This window comes from Pantherophis guttatus, chromosome 2, assembly GCF_059756535.1.
Source record: "Pantherophis guttatus breed Tessera chromosome 2, ASM5975653v1, whole genome shotgun sequence".
Lineage (NCBI taxonomy): Eukaryota > Metazoa > Chordata > Lepidosauria > Squamata > Colubridae > Pantherophis > Pantherophis guttatus.
The window spans coordinates 189,398,083-189,422,357 of record NC_142064.1 but is presented as its reverse complement, the minus strand read 5'-3'; the positions used below and the strand labels follow the sequence as shown (position 1 = coordinate 189,422,357).

Genomic DNA, 24,275 nt, shown 5'->3' with positions numbered 1-24,275 from the left:
TGACAAAATGAATATCATTATAAACCTCTAGAAATCATTTACTTAAGAGCTGTGGTGATGCAGTGGTTAGAGTGCAGTACTGCAGGCTACTTCTGCTGACTGCCGGCTGCCAGCAGTTTGGCAGTTTGAGTCTCACTGGCTCAAAGTTGACTCAGCCTTCCATCCTTCCGAGGTCAGTAAAATGAGCACTCAGGTTGTTGGAGACAATAGGCTGACTCTATAAATCGCTTAGAGAGGGATGTAAAGCACTCTGAAGTGGTATATAAGTCTAAGTTGCTATTGCTATTGCTACTGAACACTTTGTGGTTCATAGCTATTCTATACTTTTGGTTCTTTGATGCTGTTAAATAATACAGGATAAATAAGAGATGACCTGTGTTCACAGATTCCAATCCATAATTTGGTGTGAATTGAACAAAGTTACAGTGACCATATTTTCTTGGAAAAAAATAAAGACAAGCCTAGAGAAGAGCTGAATCTGAAAGCGGTTCATAAAAAAAAAGTTCACATTTATAATTTTTCTTTGCCAAGGAAAATTCAACAGAAAAGCAACAAGAATAAATCAGTTACAAAAATCTAGTGAACAGCTTTCTGAAATAAAGGACTGTCCTTTATAGTAAAGGCATGTGGTTATTGTAACTATAATTAAGCCTGAAGACATTGGGCTAATGGTGGCTTACTCCATAAAGAATGATGAAGCCAGCAATGGCTAGCATGACTTGAGAACCAGCCCTTGCTTCTTCTACAGACCATGCTACAATCTTAAAACACTGACTACCTGACAGTAAGAGTGTAAACTAGATTAGCATTTCCATAACCAAGGTATATATATATTTTTATTGAAAGGGCCTCAAAAACAAAACCCATGATTTTAAAATAATACCTGGCAGTAACTATAAATAACAATGGAAGAGATATTGATGTATTTGGGATTTTAAAAAATTAAGAATGGACAATGATGAACGTTCAATATAGCATAAAATATATTTATGGAATTATTATTATTATTATAATCAGTCTGAAAAAACAGACTGCAGTCAATAAAGAAGAAAGGATCACATTAATTCCTTATGAAAAGACAATGCACATTGTACCAGTCATTTCAAGATTTTGTTTTGTTTTTTTTTAAAAAAGTGCTATCTGCAGTGAAGGCATTGTCTTTTTCTTCTAAGAATATACTGTATGCCTGAGCCAATTTAGCCTTTGTCAATGGGATCTTGTGATGGCTTGCTAGAAATAATCAAAAAGTGCCATTGCTCACATCGTAAATGATGCTTTGTTAATAGATATCTAGGAAAGCAAGAGCAAATAATAGGGTTTTAAGGAAGAATACTCTTCTCTAATCTCTCCAGTTGCTCTTCAATAAATTTAACATGTTCCTCAAGGTCCTTTTGTTCAATCAGTAGAGTTATCTTCTCTTGAATAAAGTGTTTGTAGTCCTGGAGCTGATTCTCAGTCATGTATTTGGAAAGAATGCCTGACACCACCCTTTCTCTGCGATCCAAGTTCTCCTTCAAGTCCTTTGCATCTTCCTGCTGCCTGGATAAAAGTCGGTACCGCTCATTTAAGGATTCCTGAAGGCAAACATGATCAAAACAGGGTTAACAGGTAAAATGTAATGGGGATATAACATAAAGTGAGAATTACCGATTCCTTCTGGGATGTCTCTGAAAATCCCTTGTATCGTATGATCAGTGACACCATGTGTAGCAGATAAATTTAACTACATTTAACTCCTTTTCTTGCTTGACTGAATCCAAGCGCATAAGGGACCAAATTAGATATTTCACCATTCTGAAAAGCAGTTGTGGACAGCTGCCACTTAAAGTTTAAAAAATACATTGTTCTTACAGTTGTTTTTTTTAGTTCAATTCCATCTCTTTTTCTATTCATTTGGATTTTAAAATGGAAGATGTAATTTTAAAGGGAATAATAATAAAAGAAGAAAGGATCTACTCATGTCCCATCATGTTCCATCTTCTACCCCAACCCTGTGTAAAGTTTCTTTGGGTCCCCAGCACTGGTGAATTCCAAATTTTTTTACTACTGTGGGCGTGGCTTGGTGGGCATGGTTTGGCTTGGTGGGTGTGGTTTGTGGACGTGACAGGGGAAGGATACTGCAAAATCTCCATTCCCACCCCACTCCAAGGAAAGGATACTGCAAAATCCCCATTTCCTCCCCACTCCTGGGGGAAGGATATTGCAAAATCTCCATTCCCACCCCATTCTAGGGCCAGCCAGAGGTGGTGTTTGCTGGTTCTCTGAATGCAAAATTTCTGCTACCGGTTCTCCAGAACCTGTCAGAACCTGCTGGATTTCACTCCTGGTCCCCAGCCTATCAACAATAGACACAGACTTCACTTCAGTTCCCTGGGCAACTGGGAAAAAAAGTACCAGGATGTGTTTAAAAGATACGTTTATACAGTAAAAGATACTGTATAAAAGTCTACAGCATCTTTCCTGGCACTCACTTTTTCTTCAGCATCAGTGTTTTCATCCATTTTCCCCATAGCATTGTGGATCCGGGCAAGGCGGGTGGAGAGACACAGCAGCAAGTTCACAACTTTCTCTAAATCACCCATGAACGTCAGGTAGCGCTCAAACTCATTGGGTTTACATAGATCTTGCACCAGGGATTCCAGCACCTTCCCGTGAGCAGCATGTTCCAGAGCTTCAGACTGGATAAGTTCCCTCTCATCCTGAAGAGTCTGCAATTTTGACTGGATGCTCAAAATAAGCTGCTTCTGCAAGAAGAAAAACAGCTGAGAGTCTGTAACAGGCTGTGCGAATAACCTTGGGAGACAGGAGGAAGAGCTGTAGATTAGACAAACGATATCTCAATCCACATAAGAGAGCAGGAGATGAAAAGCACCCAGAAGGGACAATCCCTAGTGGAAAGGAAAAGGAAAAAGAGGGGACTTGCAAGCTTCTATTTCTGTAACCTCAAAATAAAGATAATGTTAGCACTTAATAGTTTTGGTTGCTCGTCTGGACTATCTTGAAGGACTGGTAGAGCCAGAACTGAATTTAAGAAAGATATCTTAAAAAGAATCAATGAATTAGGAACTACCTGGATTTTGGAAGTATCTTGAAGAGCAGAATAGATTTTTTTTTTTTTTTTACTAAAATGCTTTCTGACATCTGACATAGCAGATGTAAGGATTTATGGGATTTTTAGTGCAATCAAAGATTCTGCTGTTATTTGCATAGTATAAAAATGTCATTTCTTCTTTAATGAGCTAAACATCACTAGTAATTTATTAATACCAGCTAAGATTTCTTCATTTGTAATTTTGGATCTGATCCAGACCAAAATGGTAGTATGAAGATTTCAACTCTTTGCTTTTTCAGTACTCCTTGTTTGAGCTGAGCAAGGTTCAAGGTTAACTCTGGCACCAATGAAGTTTAAAAGGGATCAGCATTACCTTCAATGTGGCAGATCTACAAATAACATTTTTGTCATGGTTTGGTGCAAGTCACATTGTATTACATTGGTCTGATTCACCAAGTTGCTTCCTGTGTTACTTAATTCATTCAATTCAGAGTTATGAACTAATCCAAGAAAGATTTTACAATTTTACCTTGAGATATGTTGGAAATATTGGCAAGGAATCCTTAGCATTTTGATCCAACCTATCAGAAGGCTTGGAAGGGTCAGTGGTGAAATCTAAAATTTGTTACTACCGGTTCTGTGGGCATGACTTAGTCGGGGGGGGGGTTAATGTGACTTGGTGGGCATGGCCAATTTTTTTTTTTACTTTTAAAACCATTTTTTACATGTAAAACCATGTAAAAAATGCTTTCAAAAGGCTCTGACGATCCCAGCTGAGTTGCCTGAGTGTCAGAGGGTTTTTTAAAACCTCTCTGCCAATCAGGCAACTCAGCTGGGATCATCAGAGCTTGGATCGTCAGAGCCATTTAAAAGAAAAAAACTTTTTTTCTTTTAAATGGCTCTGACGATCCCAGCTGAGTTGCCTGATTGGCAGGCAACTCAGCTGGGATCGTCAGAGCTTGGATCGTCAGAGCTTGGCTCGTCAGAGGCATTTAATGCAGCCACGCGAGTAGTTACGGGTGTGTCCCGCTACTCCCATATAACACCACTATTGCGCAAGCTGCACTGGTTGCCGGTGGTCCTCCGGATCCACTTCAAGGTGCTGGTACTCACCTATAAAGCCCTTCATGGCATGGGCCCGGGGCATTTGCAGGATCACCTCCTACCGGCCTCCCACCGCCCAGTGTGCTCACATAGGGCTGCCCTCCTCCGGGTCCCCTCGGCTAGACAGTGTCGGCTGGCAGTCCCCAGGATGAGGGCGTTCTCTGCAGTCGCACCGACTCTCTGGAATGGGTTGCCCACCGGGCTCTGGATGGCCCCCGACCTCCGCACCTTCCGTGCCGACCTAAAGACATGGCTCTTTCAGCAACTTCCCTGATCTGTCATGGATTTTAACTTGGGGATTTGGGGATTTTAAATTGGTTTTTAATATTATTTAATTTTTATCTATTGTCGGGTTGTTTTATTGTTGTGAGCCGCCCTGAGTCCTACTACAGGAGAAGGGCGGCATATAAATCTGACAAATAAATAAATAAATTTAAAAGAAAAAAAGCCTCTGATGATTGCCTGGCTCAGCTGGGCATGGGGGGGGCGGGGGCAGGGATTTTTGCTACCGGTTCTCCGAACTGCCCGCCGCCATTGCTACCTACTCGCCCGAGCCGGTCCGAACCGGGAGCATTTCACCCCTGGGAAGGGTGTTATAAACTAACATTTTACTTTAAAATATTTGTCCTGTTTTTCTCTGTCACTCAACAACTATTCGGTGGCTATTTAATTTTTTTCTTTTCTGAAAAAAATGGTACAAGAAAAGTATTTTATAGTTTGGGGAGGCGAAGCATTGGAAATTCTTGGAAGGTCTTATAAAAGTGGACCTATAGTGTCCATAATTCCTTACCTGATGTTCTGACAAAATGGCTTGCCATCTCATATAATTTTTGTTTTTAAGTAAATATATTTTCAACAGGATTTTGTTCATTTTTTTTTTCAGCAACACAATACGTATTTACCACAAAATAATACTATTGAATTCAAGGGAACTTTCCTGTGAATAGAAATGTAAAGGTTGTTGTGCCATTCAGCTACTTACTTTCTTACTTGTGATTCTGTCTACATCAGGGAGACTTTCTTTATTTTCATTACTTTCATTCATGATTTGATTTATATGAATCAAATCGTCTTCTGCTCTGTATCCAAACTCATTTGCAGTTCCATGATATGGATCTGTTCCACACTCATTGCTTCTTTGGCTGGAAAAATTAAACACACACAACATTATTACCCAAACCATGTGACGAACAATTATTCAATAGAGAAGTTATTATTCAAATAAATGGTTTAGATTATTCTAGACCAGTGATGGATAACCTTTTCCGGACCGAGTGCCCAAAGAGCGTGTATGTGCGCACGAATGCATGTGTGCACGCCCGAACCCCCAAAATGCATGCACATGTGCCCCCTGCACGCCCCCTGTCCCCACACATGCGTGCACGGGCCCATACACAAGCTCCTCGCATGTGCACATGCGGCCCATGCACGCACCCTGCACCCCTGAATGTGCAGCAGAGACCCAAAGACCAGCTGGCTGGTGGGAGGCACGCACACATGCGCAGCAGAACTGAACTGGGGCAGCGGCTCATGTGCCATCGGAGAGGGCGCTGCGTGCCACCTCTGGCACATGTGCCATAGGTTTGCCATCACGGTTCTAGACCATTTTTCTTGTAAGCACTTAAATTGATCCTTAAAAATACTGTATGTACCACATCCATGATCCTACCTAATGTTTTTATGCATGTCAGAGACAGAATGGTATATGCTTGTATCAATATTTCCCAGTGCAACATAGGTATGTTTTGACTGCTAAGCCACTGAACAATATTGAGATACTTGCTTTCCTAATGTGGCATATAGTTTTTAGTGGCCTGGTATGGCTGCTATTGTGCTAGCTTGAGTCAGCAAAAAAGGAGAAAAGAGGAGAAGACATTTAGTTCTAGCCATGATGTGCGGTAATGTTAAACTGACTGATGAGGTAAATTGGCTGCTGTCCAGGATAGTTGTGGGGCAGATGTAGACCGCGGTCCCATTGGTCCAGCCTTATAAATAGGTGTTGGGGACTAGAGCTTTTAGGGATCATGCTGCTCAAACCCAAAATTTGAGAGAAAGAGAAGGGGAGAAATGAGGGGAGAACAAGGAGAGAAAATGTGAATTACAAAGTCTCTTGTAGAAGGGAGTGGCTGGAGACAACAATTAGAGAGTACAGTTGAAGTGCAGAGAAATTGTTGTTTCCTGAGTCAGAAGGGGAGAAGAAAAGTTAACATGCAATTTACTGGAGGAAGAGAAGCAAAATCCCAGAGAGATGGTATCTTCACTCAAGACTCAAGAGGAGAATGAGGGAGATGGTTGGCTATGGATGGAGGATTGAATCTTTGATGAAGTCCTAGTCTTTGGAAAGTTTCATTGAAACCTTAAATATACCTCCAGTTCCAAAAGAACCCAGTCATCTGTGACATCCAATTAGTGGATATTGCCCACTAATTAATAGGTGTTTATAGTGAGAAGAGTTCTGAAAGAATAATTTTCTTGGGATTGAAGCCAGTGCTATAAGTTTGCATTTTCAAAGTTGGATAATATCAGCAAGAGAGGAAGAGGACATCTGATAAAGGAAGAAACAATCATTTTGCCGCCCGCAGCATCATGCAGTTCCACCAGATGGCAATAGCAATAGCACTTAGATTTATATACCATGTCACAGTGCTTTACAGAATTCTCTAAGCAGTCAGCATATTGCCCCCAACAATCTGGGTCCCCATTTTACCAACCTCGGAAGGATGGAAGGCTGAGTCAATCTTGAGCTGGTCAAGATCGAACTCCTGACAGTGGGCAGAGTTAATCTGCAATACTGCATTCTAACCACTGCGCCACCTTTGCTCTTAGATCCTACATGCACATTTTAAAAAAAGTTGATTATATAAACACCAGGCATTTCTGTCAAAAAATTGCAAAAATTCCTTGTAGCATCATTGCAAACTATCTGATCCGAGATAAGAGTATTTATTCATCTACGTAATATATTCTACTTTGACTGAATTTCAGACCTTCCACACACAAAACTTGTGCTCTACTACTGAACTACAGTCCTTCCTTCAGGATAGTGTCACATATTTTAACAAATGCTGTATCTCTGATATTCATGTAAAAACAAAAACAAAACTCCAGAAGAATCACAAATGCTTCAGTCAAATTTGTTAGCAGGAAAAGCTAGCTACCAGACTCCTGATTTTTTTTGCCATATTAGATTAACGTGGTTCTCCACCGATTGTGCCTATGATATTCATGCACCAATGTTTTTTTTCCAGTTGCAAACAATCCACAGAGTTGTTAATATCCATTGTGCTGCACACATTTATCTCTACCCTTACATTCAATTTAAAGTTCTGTGCTTCCTAAACTTACTCATTTGCTTGGGCAGATTGAATTCCCCCATTCCTTCTGTGAGTCCTCCCTATCACTGAAGTGTTCACAGGAAAAAGGCCTTCCATGAGATCATAAACAGTCTTTCTTGAGGGATGAGGCATGAGGATATCAACCAGAGATCTGTCTTCCGCAATAACCTCAACTGCAAGATGGCCACATTTTTGATCCTGTTGAGATTTTGACTGAGTTATGGATAAAGCTGTATCTTGCAATGAAAACTGATGCTCCTGTTCATTTTGCAGAACTTTTAAATTCGCAAATTGTTGACTCAAATGTTGAGGTCCTTCATTGTCTAGGGCTGTGCCATTGTCTGTTCTCTCTTCTGACTGATCTGATAGGTCTTCTTCCTCTCTGTGCTGCCACTGGTTTCCCCCAGGATCACTGAACACTTCCAAGTTTTCACTTATTTTTTGCTTCAGCTGAGAATTCTTACTGTTTTCTTTGGAGAACAAAGACAATTCAACTTCTTGACCGTGTGAATTCTCCAAGGATTTCTTATCATCTTCACTGCCTGCAGAATCTTCTTTCTCAGACACAGAGAAGCTAGAACAAAAAAGTAGATACAGAATTATGCAATTCTACACAATCTTCTTTTTTCTTTAATGATACTTCTTATGAGCCAATGCACGGGCTGTGTTTACATGTGACAGTAAGCCACAATATACTTTGTTTAATTTTGGTTTAGGAATATTGTATAAACCCAAATATTGTGGTTATATCCCGGGGCTTCTTTAGATGTCATTTTTACAAATTTTAAAAAAAAACATTTTAGAGTTGCACTCTACCATAACCTCACTTACCCACATACGAAATAGTATACACATTTTATACTATAATAATAACTTTAAAAAATTAAATAGGTAGCTTTCCCCAGATGTTATTAATTTGGAAACAGTGTCGAATATTTCTTTGGACAGTCATGTTTTCTATTTCCCATCCACCCAAACTTAATGTCATAAAGTTTTGAAGGTTGCAAAAATTCTGTAAAATCGCACTGCTGGAACATAATATGAAGTGCCATAAATGCCTCACATGTCTCAATCATGTCCTGTTGGGATTAGTATTTTTTCTCAAAAAAAACCCCCAAAAAACAAAGACCACCAGAAGTTATTTATAAAAAATTCATCTAAAGAGGTACTTGTATGAATTAATTTAATAGTACACTTTTACACCAATTATCCAAGCATAGAGCCTGCATAGGAGGTATTTGATGGGACCTGTGTATCTCAAATGACTTGTTACTATTATTGACAGTTTCACAGCCGAAATAGGCTTCAGAGTTGCTTCAGAGACAAGACTGAATCCTTTTCTTATCAAAACACCAGAGGTGGGTTTCAGCAGGTTCTGACCAGTTCTGGAGAACCAGTAGCGGAAATTTTGAGTAGAATGGAGAACCGGTAAATACCACCTCTGACTGGCCCCACTCACATCTATTCTCTGCTTTCTGAGTCCCAGCTGATTGGGAGGAAATGGGGATTTTGCAGTAACCTTCCCCTGGAGTGGCGTGGGAATGGAGATTTTATAGTATCCTTCCCCTGCCATGCCCACCAAGTCACGTCCACCAAGCCATGCCCACCAAGTCATGCCATGCCCACCAAGCTACACCAACAGAACCGGTAGTAAAAAATTTTGAAACTCACTACTGCAAAACACTACTTTATTTTGTACACAAGTTCACATGTTTAATTCCTTTATTGTTTTAAACATTATATTCAAAAACTGCTGAAATGCTGAAGTCAGAAGAACTCATCCAACAAAAGTATTTTAGTTCCCACTCATTATTTTAAACACATTTCTTGGTTTAGTTTTAGGCTTAGTAATAGTGGCAAATATTGCTTGGGCTACAGTCACTGTATTAATACTTGCCTTTATAAATAAGCATGGGGATGAGGGCGGATATGGCAAAAAAGGAAATTGGTGTTCGGTTTGCGCATGGTTTAGTATAATAGTTATGCGCCTCTTTTTTATTCAAGTAAGTTGGAAACTTCATCAGCCATTAACCTCTAATGACTTATAGCATCTTTGACGAGGTCACTAATGCAGGTCACGAGCAAGGAAACAAAAAGCACCCGGATTGCAAGAAGTATTTTTAATGCCATCATTTGGGCTAAAGTACAAAATGTGGGGAAACTGTGATAGGAAACTTCAGCCCTCATTTATAATTGAGTACATTAAAAAAAAGTATCTTGGATAGTTTTAAATCTTTTCTTTTCAGGCTTTCAGTAACCTAGGCTAAGCTGCTATTTATAAGTAACTAATGAACTCTGCCACCTGTTGATTGTTCATGTCTATAATTCCTCCCATTTTTTCCCCTCAGCCTTGTCATACTCTTCATAATCTCACCCAGGCACTGTTGAAGTGATAGAATTTCTGTTTTCATTACTACTATTTTGGCATAACAATGATTGGATTACTCTAAAAAAACGCTAAAGATCACTACTGGGAAAATAACTCTACATTTATCAGCTTTTTTAACCTGATAGTTATATCACATTATCATGTGATTGCTTAATATGTATATTACCACATATTTAATATATATTTAATATAATTGCCCTGAGCATTTTCTACAAAATGGCAAGTTATAAAATTAACAATTTTTTCAAGGTATTTTCTGCTATTGGCTCAATTTGGAAAATGTCCCTTTTGAAATACACAGTTTAAGCATAAGTCTGGGGAAACGCGGGTTGTTTTGATTGCTTATGGTGAAAGACAGAGGGAAACATACAAGAGAGGTAAGAGGTTCTCTGTGTGGAACAAGCCACTTTTTGATAATGCCAAGAGTCAACACTGGAGAGAGAAAAAATGGAAATGCAAGAAAAGGTGAAAAATAAAAGAAGAAACTAAAAATTAAACAACTGCAGGATGGGACAGTACAAAGGCTTTTTAAAAAGTATTAGATGATGGCAGAGGGAAGAGGATCTAGAAGCTTCTTTTGGAAGAGAATGCAGCAAATGGTTTTCAGAGAACCACAGACATATATGTACCATAAGGCAGTGGTGGGATTCAAGTAATTTGACAACTGGTTCTCTGCCCTAATCATTTCTTCCAACAATCAAGAGCCTTGATAGTACAGGGGTTTAGTGCACCCTGTTATTAACACAGCTGCCTGCAATTTCTGCTGGTTCGAATCTCTCCAAGGCTCAAGGTTGACTCAGCCTTCCATCCTTTCTAAGGTAGGTGAAATGAGGACCCAGTTTGTGGGGGCAATAAGCTGACTTTGTATAAAATATACAAAAGAATGAAGGCTATTGCTTAACGCATTGTAAGCCGCCCTGAGTCTCCGGAGAAGGGCGGCATATAAATCAAATTAAAAAAAAAAAATCAGTTTGCCACACTGCTCAGAAAGTTAACAACCGGTTTTCCCGAAATGGTGCAAACTGGCTGAATCCCACCACTGCCATTAGGGTACATTAATGAAAAATATGAAAAAGAATCTTTGGTGGAACGACAGCGAAAGATGAGGGCGAGGGGAAATGCATATGAAAATGCCAGAAATGTCTTGCACCCTGCATGAAAAGCACATGTTGGAAACCATGTTCATCTCTGCATATTAAAATTCTAATGAAATAAAACTGGCCAGATTTATTATATGGTCCCATTTACCTGTGATGTGCAGCATAATATTCATGATCCTGAGATGACGAGGTTGAAAAAGCTGTAGATCTATAGTAATCCTAAAAAAATAAAAATTCTGTAAGAAAGTTTCATCATTACAAAGCACCCAGGTTGGGTTTTTTGTTTTACTTTTAATCTAAACGTGTTGATATAAAATAACACGTTAGCAACAGAAAATGAAGATGTTCGGGGCCAAAGTATTGTACATAGGGACTCTGGTTAAAGGTTGTCGATTGCTAAGAATCCAAATAGCCATGTTTTCGGTTCAAAAACAGAAACAAAGACTTTGATACTTACCAGACCTAGTGGCATACCCAATAGGAGAAGAGCGGGTCAGCTGAGTGCCAAGATAGGCTTAACTATGGACCTGTTTTGCCCTGAATGGTATTTCAATACTCTGCAAAGCATTTTATCCCTCACTAGCTGTACCCGGCCATGCGTTGCTGTGGCCCAGTCTGGTGGTTCCACTGGGCTAAAAGAGTGAGGCTGAAGTCCCAAACTCTCCAAGAACATTTGGTGGGCTTGGGCGACTCGATGTCACTCACTTTCATTAGTCACATGACACCCCCCCCAGCCACGCCTATCCAGCTGGTGATGGAGAAAAAAATGGCCCTTTTCTTGCGACTGGGGTTGATGATGTTTATAGGCCGCTTTCCCCCCCCCCCCCCGAAAGCATATCCAGGGGGTGGAGAGGGTGGTCTAGTTGGTGAATTGCTGGTCAATTGCTGTGGCTCAGTCTGGTTAAATGGAAAAGAAAGGAAAGAGAAACTGCACGTTTCTAATATATTTAATTGCACAATGCTTGTGGGTATACAATATTTTTTGTTGTTCCATTGTGTGTGTAGATATAGAGATTGTCTGGTTTTCCGACTCTAGAACATGCAACATATAATTGTCCATGTGAGAAACAATCCGTGTATAGATCTAAACTGCAGAATTCTAAAGATTGGCCCTGAGCTTTGTTGATGGTGATTGCAAAGGCCAATCGAATTGGGAATTGCAATCTCTTAAATTGAAATGGCATATCTGTTGGAATCATAGGAATGCGAGGAATGAGGACATCCTCACCTTTGAAAGGATTTATCTATCCTGGAAATTATTGATGGAGTGACATTTCATAACCAGTCTGCTTTTCCCTAAAATTCCCTTCATCTGTGCTTCCTATAAGTATTCAGGTATATATGTGCAAATGCCCATTTTTAGACATTTCATTCAGTAAAAACACAACTGCAGCTGTGGTGTAGTATGTTTCCTCAGAGAACAGAGCAACAATTTATATAGCATTTTTAAACATGTAAATGTATGTGCTACCTGAGTCTTCTGTATCTGGACTGCTGATATTTTTTTGTTGATATGTTTTGGAATTATACCTAGTGAAAAATTTGTGATTTAATTTTCAAAAGTCATGTGGTAAAATGTTGGTGTGTTGGTTTTATGTCCAGAGATGGCGCTGTTTTTCAATGTTTTTCAATGTTTGTCAATGTCTTTCAATGTTTTCCAATGTTTTTCATGTTTTTATCTGTCACAGGTGTGACATGTATATAATATAGGTATATAAAAACATGCCCATAGTCGAATGCAACGTTGTGTCAAAATTTGAAAGCAATCAGTGAAGAACTTTCGGAGATGTGCAGTTGTGTACAAACGGAGATTTACATTTTTATTTATATAGATTATGATCCAGCCACTGATACAACATTCACCCAAGAAATGCCAACCCTAGAGAGAATCCAAAGATTGTTTTATAATTTCTAAATTTAGCAGGTTACACTGAGTCATGCTCAAACTTTGGTCACCATTTTATATAAGACGTCTAATCTTTGAGGTCTTTCAATTGGCCCATTTAGGTGTTTAAATGGGCCAATTGAAAGACCTCAAAGATTAGACGTCTTATATAAAATGGTGACCAAAGTTTGAGCATGAGAATAATTATGGCTCAGGGATGAAATGAGGGGTCCTTGGTGCTCTCTAACTTTGGTGGTTTCCTTGCAAACATCTCATTACCAAACAATTACCATTCATCAGTGTTCATAAATAACTGCAATACTGAGAAAAAATATTTTTACAACTGATAAGAATGTAAGATAACAAGGGGAAAGGCTGGCTGACTTGTACTGAAGGGATCCCTACAAGGGGATTGGAAGTTGGACTGGTCTGGAAATTCATCTCACACTATAAAAACAGAAAATCCAAGCAGACTAAACATTTGCTTCACACTCCCGGAGCTTACCAGTGAAACCCCAGACTTATTGCTTAAATAGTGATCATATGGCATCATGTAACTTTGCTACAGGTAGTCCTCATCTTACAACCATTCGCTTAGTGACCATTCAGAGTTACAATGGCACTGAAAAAAGGGACTTAAGACTGTTTTACACACTTATAACTATTGCAGCATTCCAATGGTCACATGATCAAAATTTGGACAGTTGGCAACTGGCATGTATTTGTGACTATGGCAGTGATCACCTTTTGTGACCTTCTGATCAGCAAAGTCATTGTGGAAGTCAAATTCACTTGACAACTGTGTTACTAACTTAGCCATTGCAGTGAGTCGCTTAACAACTGTGGCAAGGAAAGTTGTAAAGTGGGGAAAAACTCACCTAACATCTATCTTGCTTAGCAATAGAAATTTTGGGCTCAGTTGTAATCGCATGTTAAGGACTGTCTGTATTCAGAACCAAAGAGGGAAAGGTGCTCAGATCTGGTTTGGATGGGCTCACCAGGCCTGTTATCCTTAAAAAAGGAACCAAGAGAACAGTGGTGGGTTGCCCTCGGTTCAGACCAGTTCGCAAGAACCGGTAGTAAAACCGGTGGGAGACTCCGCCCACTGACCTGGATGTCATCAAAGTAGATCTGCGCATGCGCAGAAGAGCACACGGGCACGGGCATGATGCGAACTGGTAGTAAAGGTAAGTAGAACCCACCCCTGCAAGGGAAGATGTGGTTTCTCTAAGGAATAGCTAATCCAAACTGGAATATTACATAACTGATTCCTTCTTGCTCCAGATTGAGCACCTCTCCATCCATAAAATATGTTGTTGTGCAGCTACAACCACCAGCTCTCTTTCTCTCTGACATACACACATGCACACACACATGCACGCGTGCACACACACACATAACCAATGGAATTTTTTCCCCACCTTTCATAACTATGCAGGAAGAAACATACTTGGGGAAGTGGGAAAGTCACTGCTACAAAGGGGAAAGCTGCAACTTCCCTGTACTCTATGTTATAATTCACCCAAAGTGTTACTTTGCTTTCTGATTTTCTTTAATTTATATTTACATACACACACAGATATATGAATTAAAGAAAACCAGAAAGCAAAATAAGGCGCTATACAGAATGTATAAATTAGTCTCAAGATCCAGCGGTACAGTACTCTAGTCTGCTTATTTCCATATCTCCTTATGTCCGATGACCTATGGACACAGAAAGCTGGCCCATAGTGTAGACCACTATTAATCTAAGTCAGTGTCATCTTTCATTGGGAGCAGTTCATAAGGTCTTGGGTTTAGAGTTTTTTCAGTGCTTGCTACATGCTCAAATACTAGAGGGCCATGGTTTTAACTGGTCCAGTTGCAATCAGTAGATGTAACATTTTGGTTATCATATTTTAATCAATGAAGCCAAACTATTAAGGTATTTCAGAATATAACTGACTGTAAATTAAAATAAATAGACAGCACAGTTTAAAAATAAGGGAACATTCATGAAATTCATAAATCCAACTTTTCTATCTCCCTTCGCATAATTTTACCAAGAAATCAGGAACTTCTTTTCCCTCTGGTCTTTTAAAACAAATAGCTCAAGAGTTATCATCTGAAAAGATGTAAAGTTCTCATTCTCTGTAATATGAGAATTATCCCTCTCCTTAAATTCCATTTAAAAATGGAAAATAGTCTTCTCCATCCATGCCCTCCAAATTAATTGGATCAAAAGTTTCATCATTGTCGTCCCACATGGCTATATCTGGAGGGTATTGAAAAGGGTATCTTATAGACTGGATCTCTAAGCCATGATTCAGAAAATCTAGGAAACCAAGTACAATGATTCATTAAACTTTTCCCCCCTGTTTTATTTTTTACATTGCTATATGAATACTCTGCTATGTTTTTTAAAAAAAAACATTTAAAAACAATTGTCCCAATGGTGCTTTTTCAGGAGGCAACTGGACTTTCTTGTTTTTTCTTTGAAGACGTTTCGCTTCTCATCCAAGAAGCTTCTTCAGCTCTGACAGGATAGTGGGGAATGGAAAGAAGGGACAACCATGATCTGGATAACTGAGAATCTCTACAGACATTTAAAACAAATGATTATAGAAAGTTTGTTATCAGAGAAATAGGTAACTGAAATCTCTTGAGCTGAAGAAATAGGTAATTGGAGTTTTGGCATGTATTTCTTGTTTAGTGTGGAGAAATAAATGTGGAACATGACAGAAAATTTTAAAAGGTAATTTAAAAAACAGTAAGATTCAAGTATTAATAAAGACAGATAATTGTCCATGGTCAGTAGCTTTTTTTTTTTTAGCCCAAAATCAAGTTGGGAACATAAAGAAGCAGCAGATTACATGGCAAACTATGGAACAATATCGTATTTTCGATAGACAGAAATCAGTTGAGTTTCAGTATCTGTATCATGGCACATTACATGGTATTTGATCACCTTTAAACTCAAGACAAAACCTCTTATTCAAAAATTACTAGCATACAGAAAATGGTAAACTTTGAAAGTAGTTTATCACCAATAAATTTCACATAAAAATCATTTTATACGAAATGTAAAATATGACTTCCAGCAAAAACACCCCAAAATGATTCACAATGAAAATAATATTGTGCTGCTTCATTCAGGCTGTTCCCTTTGGGGGGTGGTGGTGGTGGTAGAACAGAGTTAAAAGAAGTTGGAAGCCAAGGACGTCATTTAAGATATTTCTGCTCAGCCCTTCAGGACTTCTGGAGTAGGATTGTCCAGGTCCCTCCTATGGCATCCTGTAAGATCTTCCCTGTCATAGTCCCTGCCCAATTAAACAGCATCATCCTGAAGGTCCAGATAGCCCTGATATCTTGGCCTTTTATAAGGCATTAAAAATCTGAATGTTACCACAAACATTTGTCTGTTCTCATGATTCATCAGCTGAAATGCAATGATTTTTAGAATCTAGTTTATGTTATATTATTATAACTACACTATTCTGGATTAATATTTTTGTGTATATTTTTCTTTCCTTTTTTTGCTTTAATCCTCTCTGCCACAAAAAGTTATTGTTGTGAGATGGATGATTACATTCATTGTTTAAATAATAAATAAAGAGAACATAAGAAACCAGACCTTAGCCAAAACAATTCTACTCTGTTTCCCCCAAAATAAGACATCCCCTGATAATAAACCCAATCTGTCTTTTGAGTGCAGGGCAATAAGGCCAAGTGTTTATTTCAAGGTTCAAAAAAATATAAGACAGGGTCTTATTTTCAGGGAAACACGGTATGTCTAAGATAAAGAGGAAGTTATTACTTAGTCTCTCATTCTTTTTAAATTCAGCTCTTTAAAAAAAAACCTATCATGACAAATCTACCAGTAATCTATTAACTATTTTATGATATTAAAGTATTGGGAAAGGAAGAATAAAAATATTATAGCAAGTTACTGTTTAAGTCACAGTGATTTTGATGAAAGAGAAAGTAGTCCAGATATTTTCTCTTTCTTTCTGCTTAATTATTAATGCCCAAACATACTGAAGTTCATTGGAATTACAGTACAAGTGAGGTAATTTTTCAGATTATGAAATTCATTCATTCTTCAAGATCATGCTGGAAATAAAAGTGACAATGAAGCATAAGTCATGCCTTCCTCCCTGATTTTTTTTCAGTCAGTGATCTCTTCAATATATTGCTTTTACACAGATGAAATTCGGACTCATATGTATTATAGCATACTAAAGGAAAGAGCAAATTATCACCAGAAGTAAATTATGTATTAATAGCTTCATAACTACCTGAACAGGAGAAGGAACTGATTGGGATCTCTCTCGTACTCTGCTGGAAACAGTATCTGAGTGAAGAAGACTTTGAGCAGGTACATATTTGCTGTTGTAGCTTTCTTCACTGATAGCAGGCTGTGCTTTTGAATTCAACAACTCAGACTCCAGTGATCTGACAATACATCTATCAGTTGTAGTGCTTGTACAGGTTAAAGTAGGGAAGGTAGAAGGTGGTTCATGAATTCTCCCAGAAGCAGGGAACGGAAAGAACATATTCTGTGACTTCCTAATGATACCAGGATTGGAAGTGTTGTCTTCTGGAAGCCTCTTTGAACTCAGAACTCTGAGTTGTGAAGTCTGCTGTGACCAGTTCTTTGCCATGGCAGGTTGTTGCCCAATCTTTCGTTCCATGTACTCTAGGAGCGCATTTTGTTGCAATTGCTTCAGTTCAGCTTTTGAAATGGCCCTGCCTTGATTTTCCAGAGCTTTACTTCTGATTATCCTTATCCCCTGTCCAGTAATTTCATCAGACCGGGATCTTGCCTTTTTCTCTCCCCATGATATATTTTGATCCTTCTGATCATCCAATTGGTTGAGCTTATCAGGTTCAGAATAAGACATCTTCTTTTGTTCTTTGGTTGCCCTTTTCCTGGCCCCAATTCGAACAGTCTGTGGCTTTCTGGATTCCCAGTCTGCATAAATATTTTCCTGTGGCTTGGATGGAGGAATTGATTTGGAGTCCTCATTTGTACTAGATAATGAAAATGACCTTAAATATTGAATAGATGGCCTTGAAGAGGGCTTCTCTTTTAGCCGAACAGGCAAGCTCATCTGTAAATCCTTCCTCTTAAAAGATGTCTCTCTTAGGACTTTCTGTTGGGCAAATTTAAGTTTTTCTCGGTAGTCATTCTTGAACTTTTCATCCAAGGAACCTTCATTCTTGTTGGCAATATCATCCACGTGGATGTTACTGTCTTTTGGCCTTATTCCTGGTTCAGCCAAGCCTGAATGATTGTTCCTTGGAGATTTCATCGAAAAATCTTCATGTTCTTGATCCTGGTTTTTATTATTCATAAGGCTGGAATTTCTCCCACCAGAGAGATAATAAAGCAAAGGAGTTGTCTTTCTATTTATCTTGATATTGGCAGAGTCATTCTGGGGTTGACTTTCAGCCCTTGAAAATGGCAGTCTGGGGAAACCAAAAGGCTTGAGCATTTCCTCCTCTTCAGGATATGCTAAAAGGCTGGTGCTGCTGGTTGTATTCTGATCTGCTTTTCCAGGGCTGCTGAACAATTGAGAAGCAACTTCCTCTGCATCATAATTGAAATAAGATCTTGAACGTGGTGTCTCGTAAATCTTACCGTAAGATGTTTCGGTAGGAGCCAAAGCTTGAGAGGGCAGGTTCTGGATTTTTAAAGGCTGCTGCCAAATGCTTCCGTTGTCTCCTTTCTCAGAACAGAAAGTGCAGTCCTTATCTTCATAGGTATTAATTATTCTTGGTGTAACTTCATTAGGAACAGAGCAGTCAGCGTATTTTAAACTTTTACTGCTCTTGTGATCGAAACCTGAATAATAATCAACTCTGAACAGATCCAGAAGCTCGTAAAGCTGCCCCTCCTGTTTCGTGAGTACTGTAGCCCTGCTCGTCAAATCCAAGTGTGGCTTGTGTACACTGCTGGCATAATATTGTTTGTTCTCCAGTGGATCATTAACAGGTTTGTGGTTGGTCTGCGGTGAAAGAGAAGGCTTAGCCCTCGTTGCCTCTGGAATTTTATAAGCATAAATTGCATTCTGAGCAGTCAACATCTCCTGGCTCTTCTTGGACAAAGAGCCCAATTTTGACTTTTCTTGAAGAATAGAATGCTTGGTGGAAGAGGCAGTACTATTCTTTGCAGTGTTCAGGGTAATAGGACACCAAACAACATCCTTTTCTGTGACTTGACTTTCATTCTGAGAAAATGAGAGCCAACAGTCATTACAGCAATTTGGTAGGGTGTGCAAAGGAAGCCCTTGATTGCCCTCTTCCTTGTAGGTTTCTCCTTGAACATTACGGCTAAAGCAAATTCCAGCATGAGTTTCATCCACATTTCGGTTAGTTTTATAGTGATCTACTTGAGCTGTTGGGGATGGCGGATGAGAAAGCAGAGGTGAGAGCCTGGTCAATGGTGATGCAGTTTGGTATAACATCTCAAGGGTTGGCTTGCTTCCATATGATTTTATATATGCAGGGCTGTCCAACCTAGGGTAATTGCCTTTTCTCTTGTTTGCATACATCTGTTCATCCTCAACATGTCTTGCACTGGGATTACAAATATTTCCTATATATCCTGAATCCATGTATGGCAGTTGCTTCAGAGGAAGCAAATCATCAGAGCCTAATGACATAGGGACGTCTGGAAGATTTGAGCTGCCTGAGAAAGAACTGTATGCAGAATCTGTTTTTCCAGAAATGTGCGTATATTGGTCTATGCCAGGAAGAGGGGTCTCTGGAGATAAAATGTGAACATTGTTAGGTGAGACCAACGGTGACAAGAGCTCAGCTATTTCTCTGACATCTCCAGAGTGCCATTTTGACACTTCGTTGTCAGAAGAAGACATTTTGTACTATGAATCAGTCTGGTCTTCTAGAAAAGAAATAATCTGAAGAGATCTCTGGTCTTATTGCCAGGAATGCACATTTTGGATCATATTTCTTTGGAGAAAGTTTCACCCATCAGCTTCACCTTTCATGAGAAGAGGAGATGGATGCTAGAAAAGAAAACACAGAATTAAAATACATCTAGTACATCTGTTTGTTTTTTCTAGCTAATCATTAAGATGATAAACCAGGCAAAACATTTATCAACCCAAATGTTTTAAACATCCAGTACCATATCTTATAAAGAAAATAACCTATCTCTCGTAGTATAATTTTAAAAAATTGCTCTTATGATTGAATATATCTGTGAAACTCTGGTGCACAATTATTAATATTCTACACATACCTTGTGAAATCATTGTGATATTGTTTTCTGGTGTATTTTATAGTTATAACTGTTACTGGAATTTCATAATTCCAGTAATTAATATTATAGTTTTTATAATAATCATATTACATATATTTTATTGTACTTTTTAACCAATACAGCAAATACCTGATACCAAATATTAGGAGTAATAGCACTGAAGCTGTAATTATGAATCCTATTGTCACATGAATTATATTTACATGTGCATTGACATTAGAAGAGGAGATCATGTTGTTGTTGTTGTTGTTGTTGTTGTTGTTGTTGTTGTTGTTGTTATTATTATTATTATTATTATTATTATTATTTATTCAATTTATATCCCGCCCTTCTCCTAGTGGACTCAGGGCGGTGCACAGTCAGAACTAAAATGTTAACTTTCCTCATCTGTTACATGAATATATTTGCTTTACAAATGATCTGTGCAGCGATCAACCGCTGGCTGATTGTGACACAGCAAAAGTTGTCGCATTTATTCATTCCACCCCCACTTGTACTTTTATCCAGAAACATTTGATTGGTTAGCCTTAAAAAAAATATTCAAATTGTTTTCATGGAAATATTTTATCTGCTTTCGCCACCGCTGTGTAAAATTTGAACAGATTTTGTTTCAGCCATTTATTTATTTGCCAATAATGCAATTCCTCCCCGAAACCTGTCTCGGTCAGAGAAAAAAACAAGGTAGGGTTGTTTTCACAGGCATTTGTTTGAGTGATAAGTTTCTAATTTCCTGGTTCCTCATTCTGGAATTTGACTCTTGTTCAGACTTTGGTCACTTAGAAACTGCCAATCCCTTGTGCAATTTTCTTCTTCCCACCTTCTCTTTGCAGAACCTTTTCTCTTTTTTTTTCATTTGGTTGTCTCCTGGTGCCAAGAAGCCTTTACTGTCTCTGGATATATTTTAGGCTGAAACTACAAACGAAGGATCCTACTTGATCTCCAGCTCTGAAGACACCATAGCAAATATTAACCTTCTATGGCAGGGGTGGGCAACTGTGGCCCTTTTACAACCTGTGGATTTCAAATCCCAGAATTCCTAAGACAGCCAAGCTGGCTCAGGAATTCTGGGAGTTGAAGTCCAAAGGTCATAAAGGGGCCATATTTGCCCACCCCTGTTCTATAGTTATATCTTAAATATAACCTTAAATGTCAGGATTGTCCCTTTAGTTTTCCTAATACTATATGAATGTGAAGATATTTTAAATTTAGCTAACGATCTTTATTATTGCATAATACTTAGTAAAAAGGAAAAGAGTTTGCATATGAAAATGCCTTGGAAGGTTATCCCCACAATTTACATGCACTGGCAGGACATTTTAAAAACCATTAAAAATATATATATTAGTCCAAAGAAGTGAACTCATGGTCTTTAATTTTTAGACAAAAAATTAGCATGTAAATCAAATATTGAATCAAAACAAACAAACAAACAAACAAACAAAGCAGCACATGACCAAAGAATTTTTGAAGCTTTTTCTGAAATAAGCCATGCAACTAACAGCAGAACTTACTAAATGTATGAATCAAAGAAAAGATTATTAGGGGGGAAAAAAGAATTATAGCTGTATTTCAAATACTTTGGATTCTTGTCAGTGCTGGGACATTCAAATTCAATCCTCATCACATGCGTTAAACTATTTTAAATGATACTAAAGCCAGCATAGCTGATACTGCTTAGCAAGTCCACTGAAATAGCCTTTTACCTCAGAGAAGAATAATGGTATGTTTATCCTAGTCTGATCCAAGGTTATTTTCTAGAGTGGCGGTTTGGATTCTATTTAATCATTGAAGGAATCCTGCCAGCGAATTGCTAAGGTCTCTTTGCTGCCAAAATAAGAAGTATGTTTAAAAAGAATGCAAAGAAACTACCTAAGCACCATGGCCCTGATTATCATGCCACATAAGTCACATTGGTAAGGCTCCCGAGAGTTACACTGGTTTTGTGACCTTATAGAGAATGAAGACTTTCCACACCAGAATTCACTGCCAACATGTAGCTAGTACAATATTGAAAAGGTGGTATTTTTAACGAATCTAAATCAGGCTACACAGTGAAAGGTAAGATTTTATCTCATGTTCAAGCTCCATAATCGGTTAGGATAGTAATGAACTTTTATTTTCCTGTCCTATGTTTGGGTTTAGACCCCCAGGAGGATCTCAATGCATGCTGAGTAAATAGTTTCTAATCCAGTTAGATAAACTAAGACTCGTATTTAAAGAATCATGAATCATTCTCCAGTCTTCATTGCCACATCAAAGACATAGCTAAAGTTAAATGCATGTCTTAATTGGCAACATGTGTAAAGCACTTGAGTCACTTAATTTTCTCCACCTGGAAGAGGAAAAAAAAAATCTGGCAATTTCCTTCCTAGACTACGGAAAGACAACCAGATAAAATGACAGAAATCCCAAGAGTTCTGTTGAGTCACAGATCAGGGATGGCTGCACACATGACATTTCCAGAGAGCTGCAAAATTAAAAATATATACCAGGGGTGAAATCTAAAATTTGTTACTACCAGTTCTGTGGGCGTGGCTTGGTGGTGGTAGGGTAATGTGACTGGGTGGGTGTGGCCAACTTTTTTTTTTTTACTTTTGAAAGCATTTTTTCGGATGAAGAGGTTGTATAAAAAATGCTTTTAAAAGTGAAAACAACAGCCTCTGATGATCGTGGGGCTCAGCTGGGCAGGGGGGGCATGCAGGGATTTTTGTTACCAGTTCTCCAAACCACCTGCCACCATCGCTACTGGATCGTATGATCCGGTCCGAACCGGGAGCATTTCACCCCGATATATACCATATATAAGAGCATATGTTGGAAATGGCTTAAAACTCACATTTGGGGTATAGAGATCAAAATCTCATATGATCACCTCAGCTCTTCAAAAAATTATCTTTATCATTTTTATTTTATTATATAAAATACAAAAAAGAAAAGAAAATAGGAAATTAAAGGATTCTGAACAAAGGAGTTTGCTATTTTTATAGTGACTGTATACAAAATATCTATCTACAAAATATGGCTGCTAAGTTGACTTCTGAATTTTATCTTAGATATTTCTCAAAATAGTTTTGGCCAGAACAAACTTCAGCCCATTTTGGGTATTATTTTCCAAGTACAAGTGGCCTTCCCTGTGACTATATATGTGTGGTGTGTATCTGTCCATCTATCTGTCTAGTTGGATGCAATGGTTAAAGTGCTGCAAACAGAAAGATCTGAGTTCCAGTCACCTATTAGGCATAGAAGTCTGCTGGATGACTTTGGGCAAGTCTCTCTCCAAGTTCTAACCTGAAAAATGTCTTGAAGGAATGTTCTGTCAAGTTACTCTTGTCAAGAAAACTGTATGATCCTGTCAAAGTTGACAGGAGTCAAGATTGATTCAAAGGCACAAACACACATTCACATACAGACATGTAAGCAATAACTTTGCTGTCTTCGGTCTGACCTAAGTGTAGTACATAAAATTATCTGCTACAATGTCCTATGTGTCAATGACTACTTCAGCTTCAACTAAAACAATACACGAGCACACAATAGATACAAACTTATGGTAAACCGCTCCAAACCTGATTGCAGAAAATACGACTTCAGTAACAGATTTGTCAATGCCTGGAATGCATTACCTGACTCTGTGGTTTCTTCCCCATATCCCCAAAACCTTAACCTTAAACTATCTACTGTCAACCTCACCCCATTCCTAAGAGGTCTGTAAGGGGCATGCATAAACGCACCAGCGTGCCTACCGTCCCTATCCTAATGTCCCCTTTTATACATTTAATGTATACATTTAATGTATTCATAATCATATTTATACTTATATCTGTTATCTAATATATGTTTGATGAAATAAAGAAGGAAGGAAGGAAGGAAGGAAGGAAGGAAGGAAGGAAGGAAAGAAAGAAAGAAAGAAAGAAAGAAAGAAAGAAAGAAAGAAAGAAAGAAAGAAAGACAAATACAATATACCTTCCTGAATTTGGAATTGCCATCTGGCCATAGCTGGAATATTTGCCCACACAAGAGCAAATCACATATCACTAAAACCTACGTCATTTACCAGCCAATTGTAAAAGCTTTTGTCCCATCTTTTTTTCATTTCTACCAGCTGAGTGGCAAGTCAGCAGCAATGAAGAAGCAAAGCATGGG

At 38.5% G+C, this 24,275-nt stretch overlaps 1 protein-coding gene across 3 annotated transcripts in view; it reads right to left on the bottom strand.

Annotated features, from left to right (window-relative positions):
• Positions 1 to 488: 488 nt before the first annotated feature.
• SHROOM1 (shroom family member 1) overlaps positions 489 to 24,275 on the bottom strand; it is a 44,716-nt gene continuing 20,929 nt past the window's right edge. For 2 of the 3 annotated variants that reach the window (XM_034404658.3, XM_087883642.1), the window contains 6 exons: positions 17,143 to 19,875; positions 11,129 to 11,199; positions 7,502 to 8,065; positions 5,139 to 5,298; positions 2,472 to 2,744; positions 489 to 1,574 (listed from right to left, as the gene is read on the bottom strand). In XM_034404658.3, the coding sequence (XP_034260549.2) occupies positions 1,320 to 1,574; positions 2,472 to 2,744; positions 5,139 to 5,298; positions 7,502 to 8,065; positions 11,129 to 11,199; positions 17,143 to 19,725 (3,906 nt within the window). In that variant the 5' untranslated portion in view covers positions 19,726 to 19,875 and the 3' untranslated portion in view covers positions 489 to 1,319. Of the gene's footprint in view, positions 1,575 to 2,471; positions 2,745 to 4,134; positions 4,398 to 5,138; positions 5,299 to 7,501; positions 8,066 to 11,128; positions 11,200 to 17,142; positions 19,876 to 24,275 lie in introns of those variants that run through there. The other variant, XM_060688557.2, reaches the window with a different exon arrangement.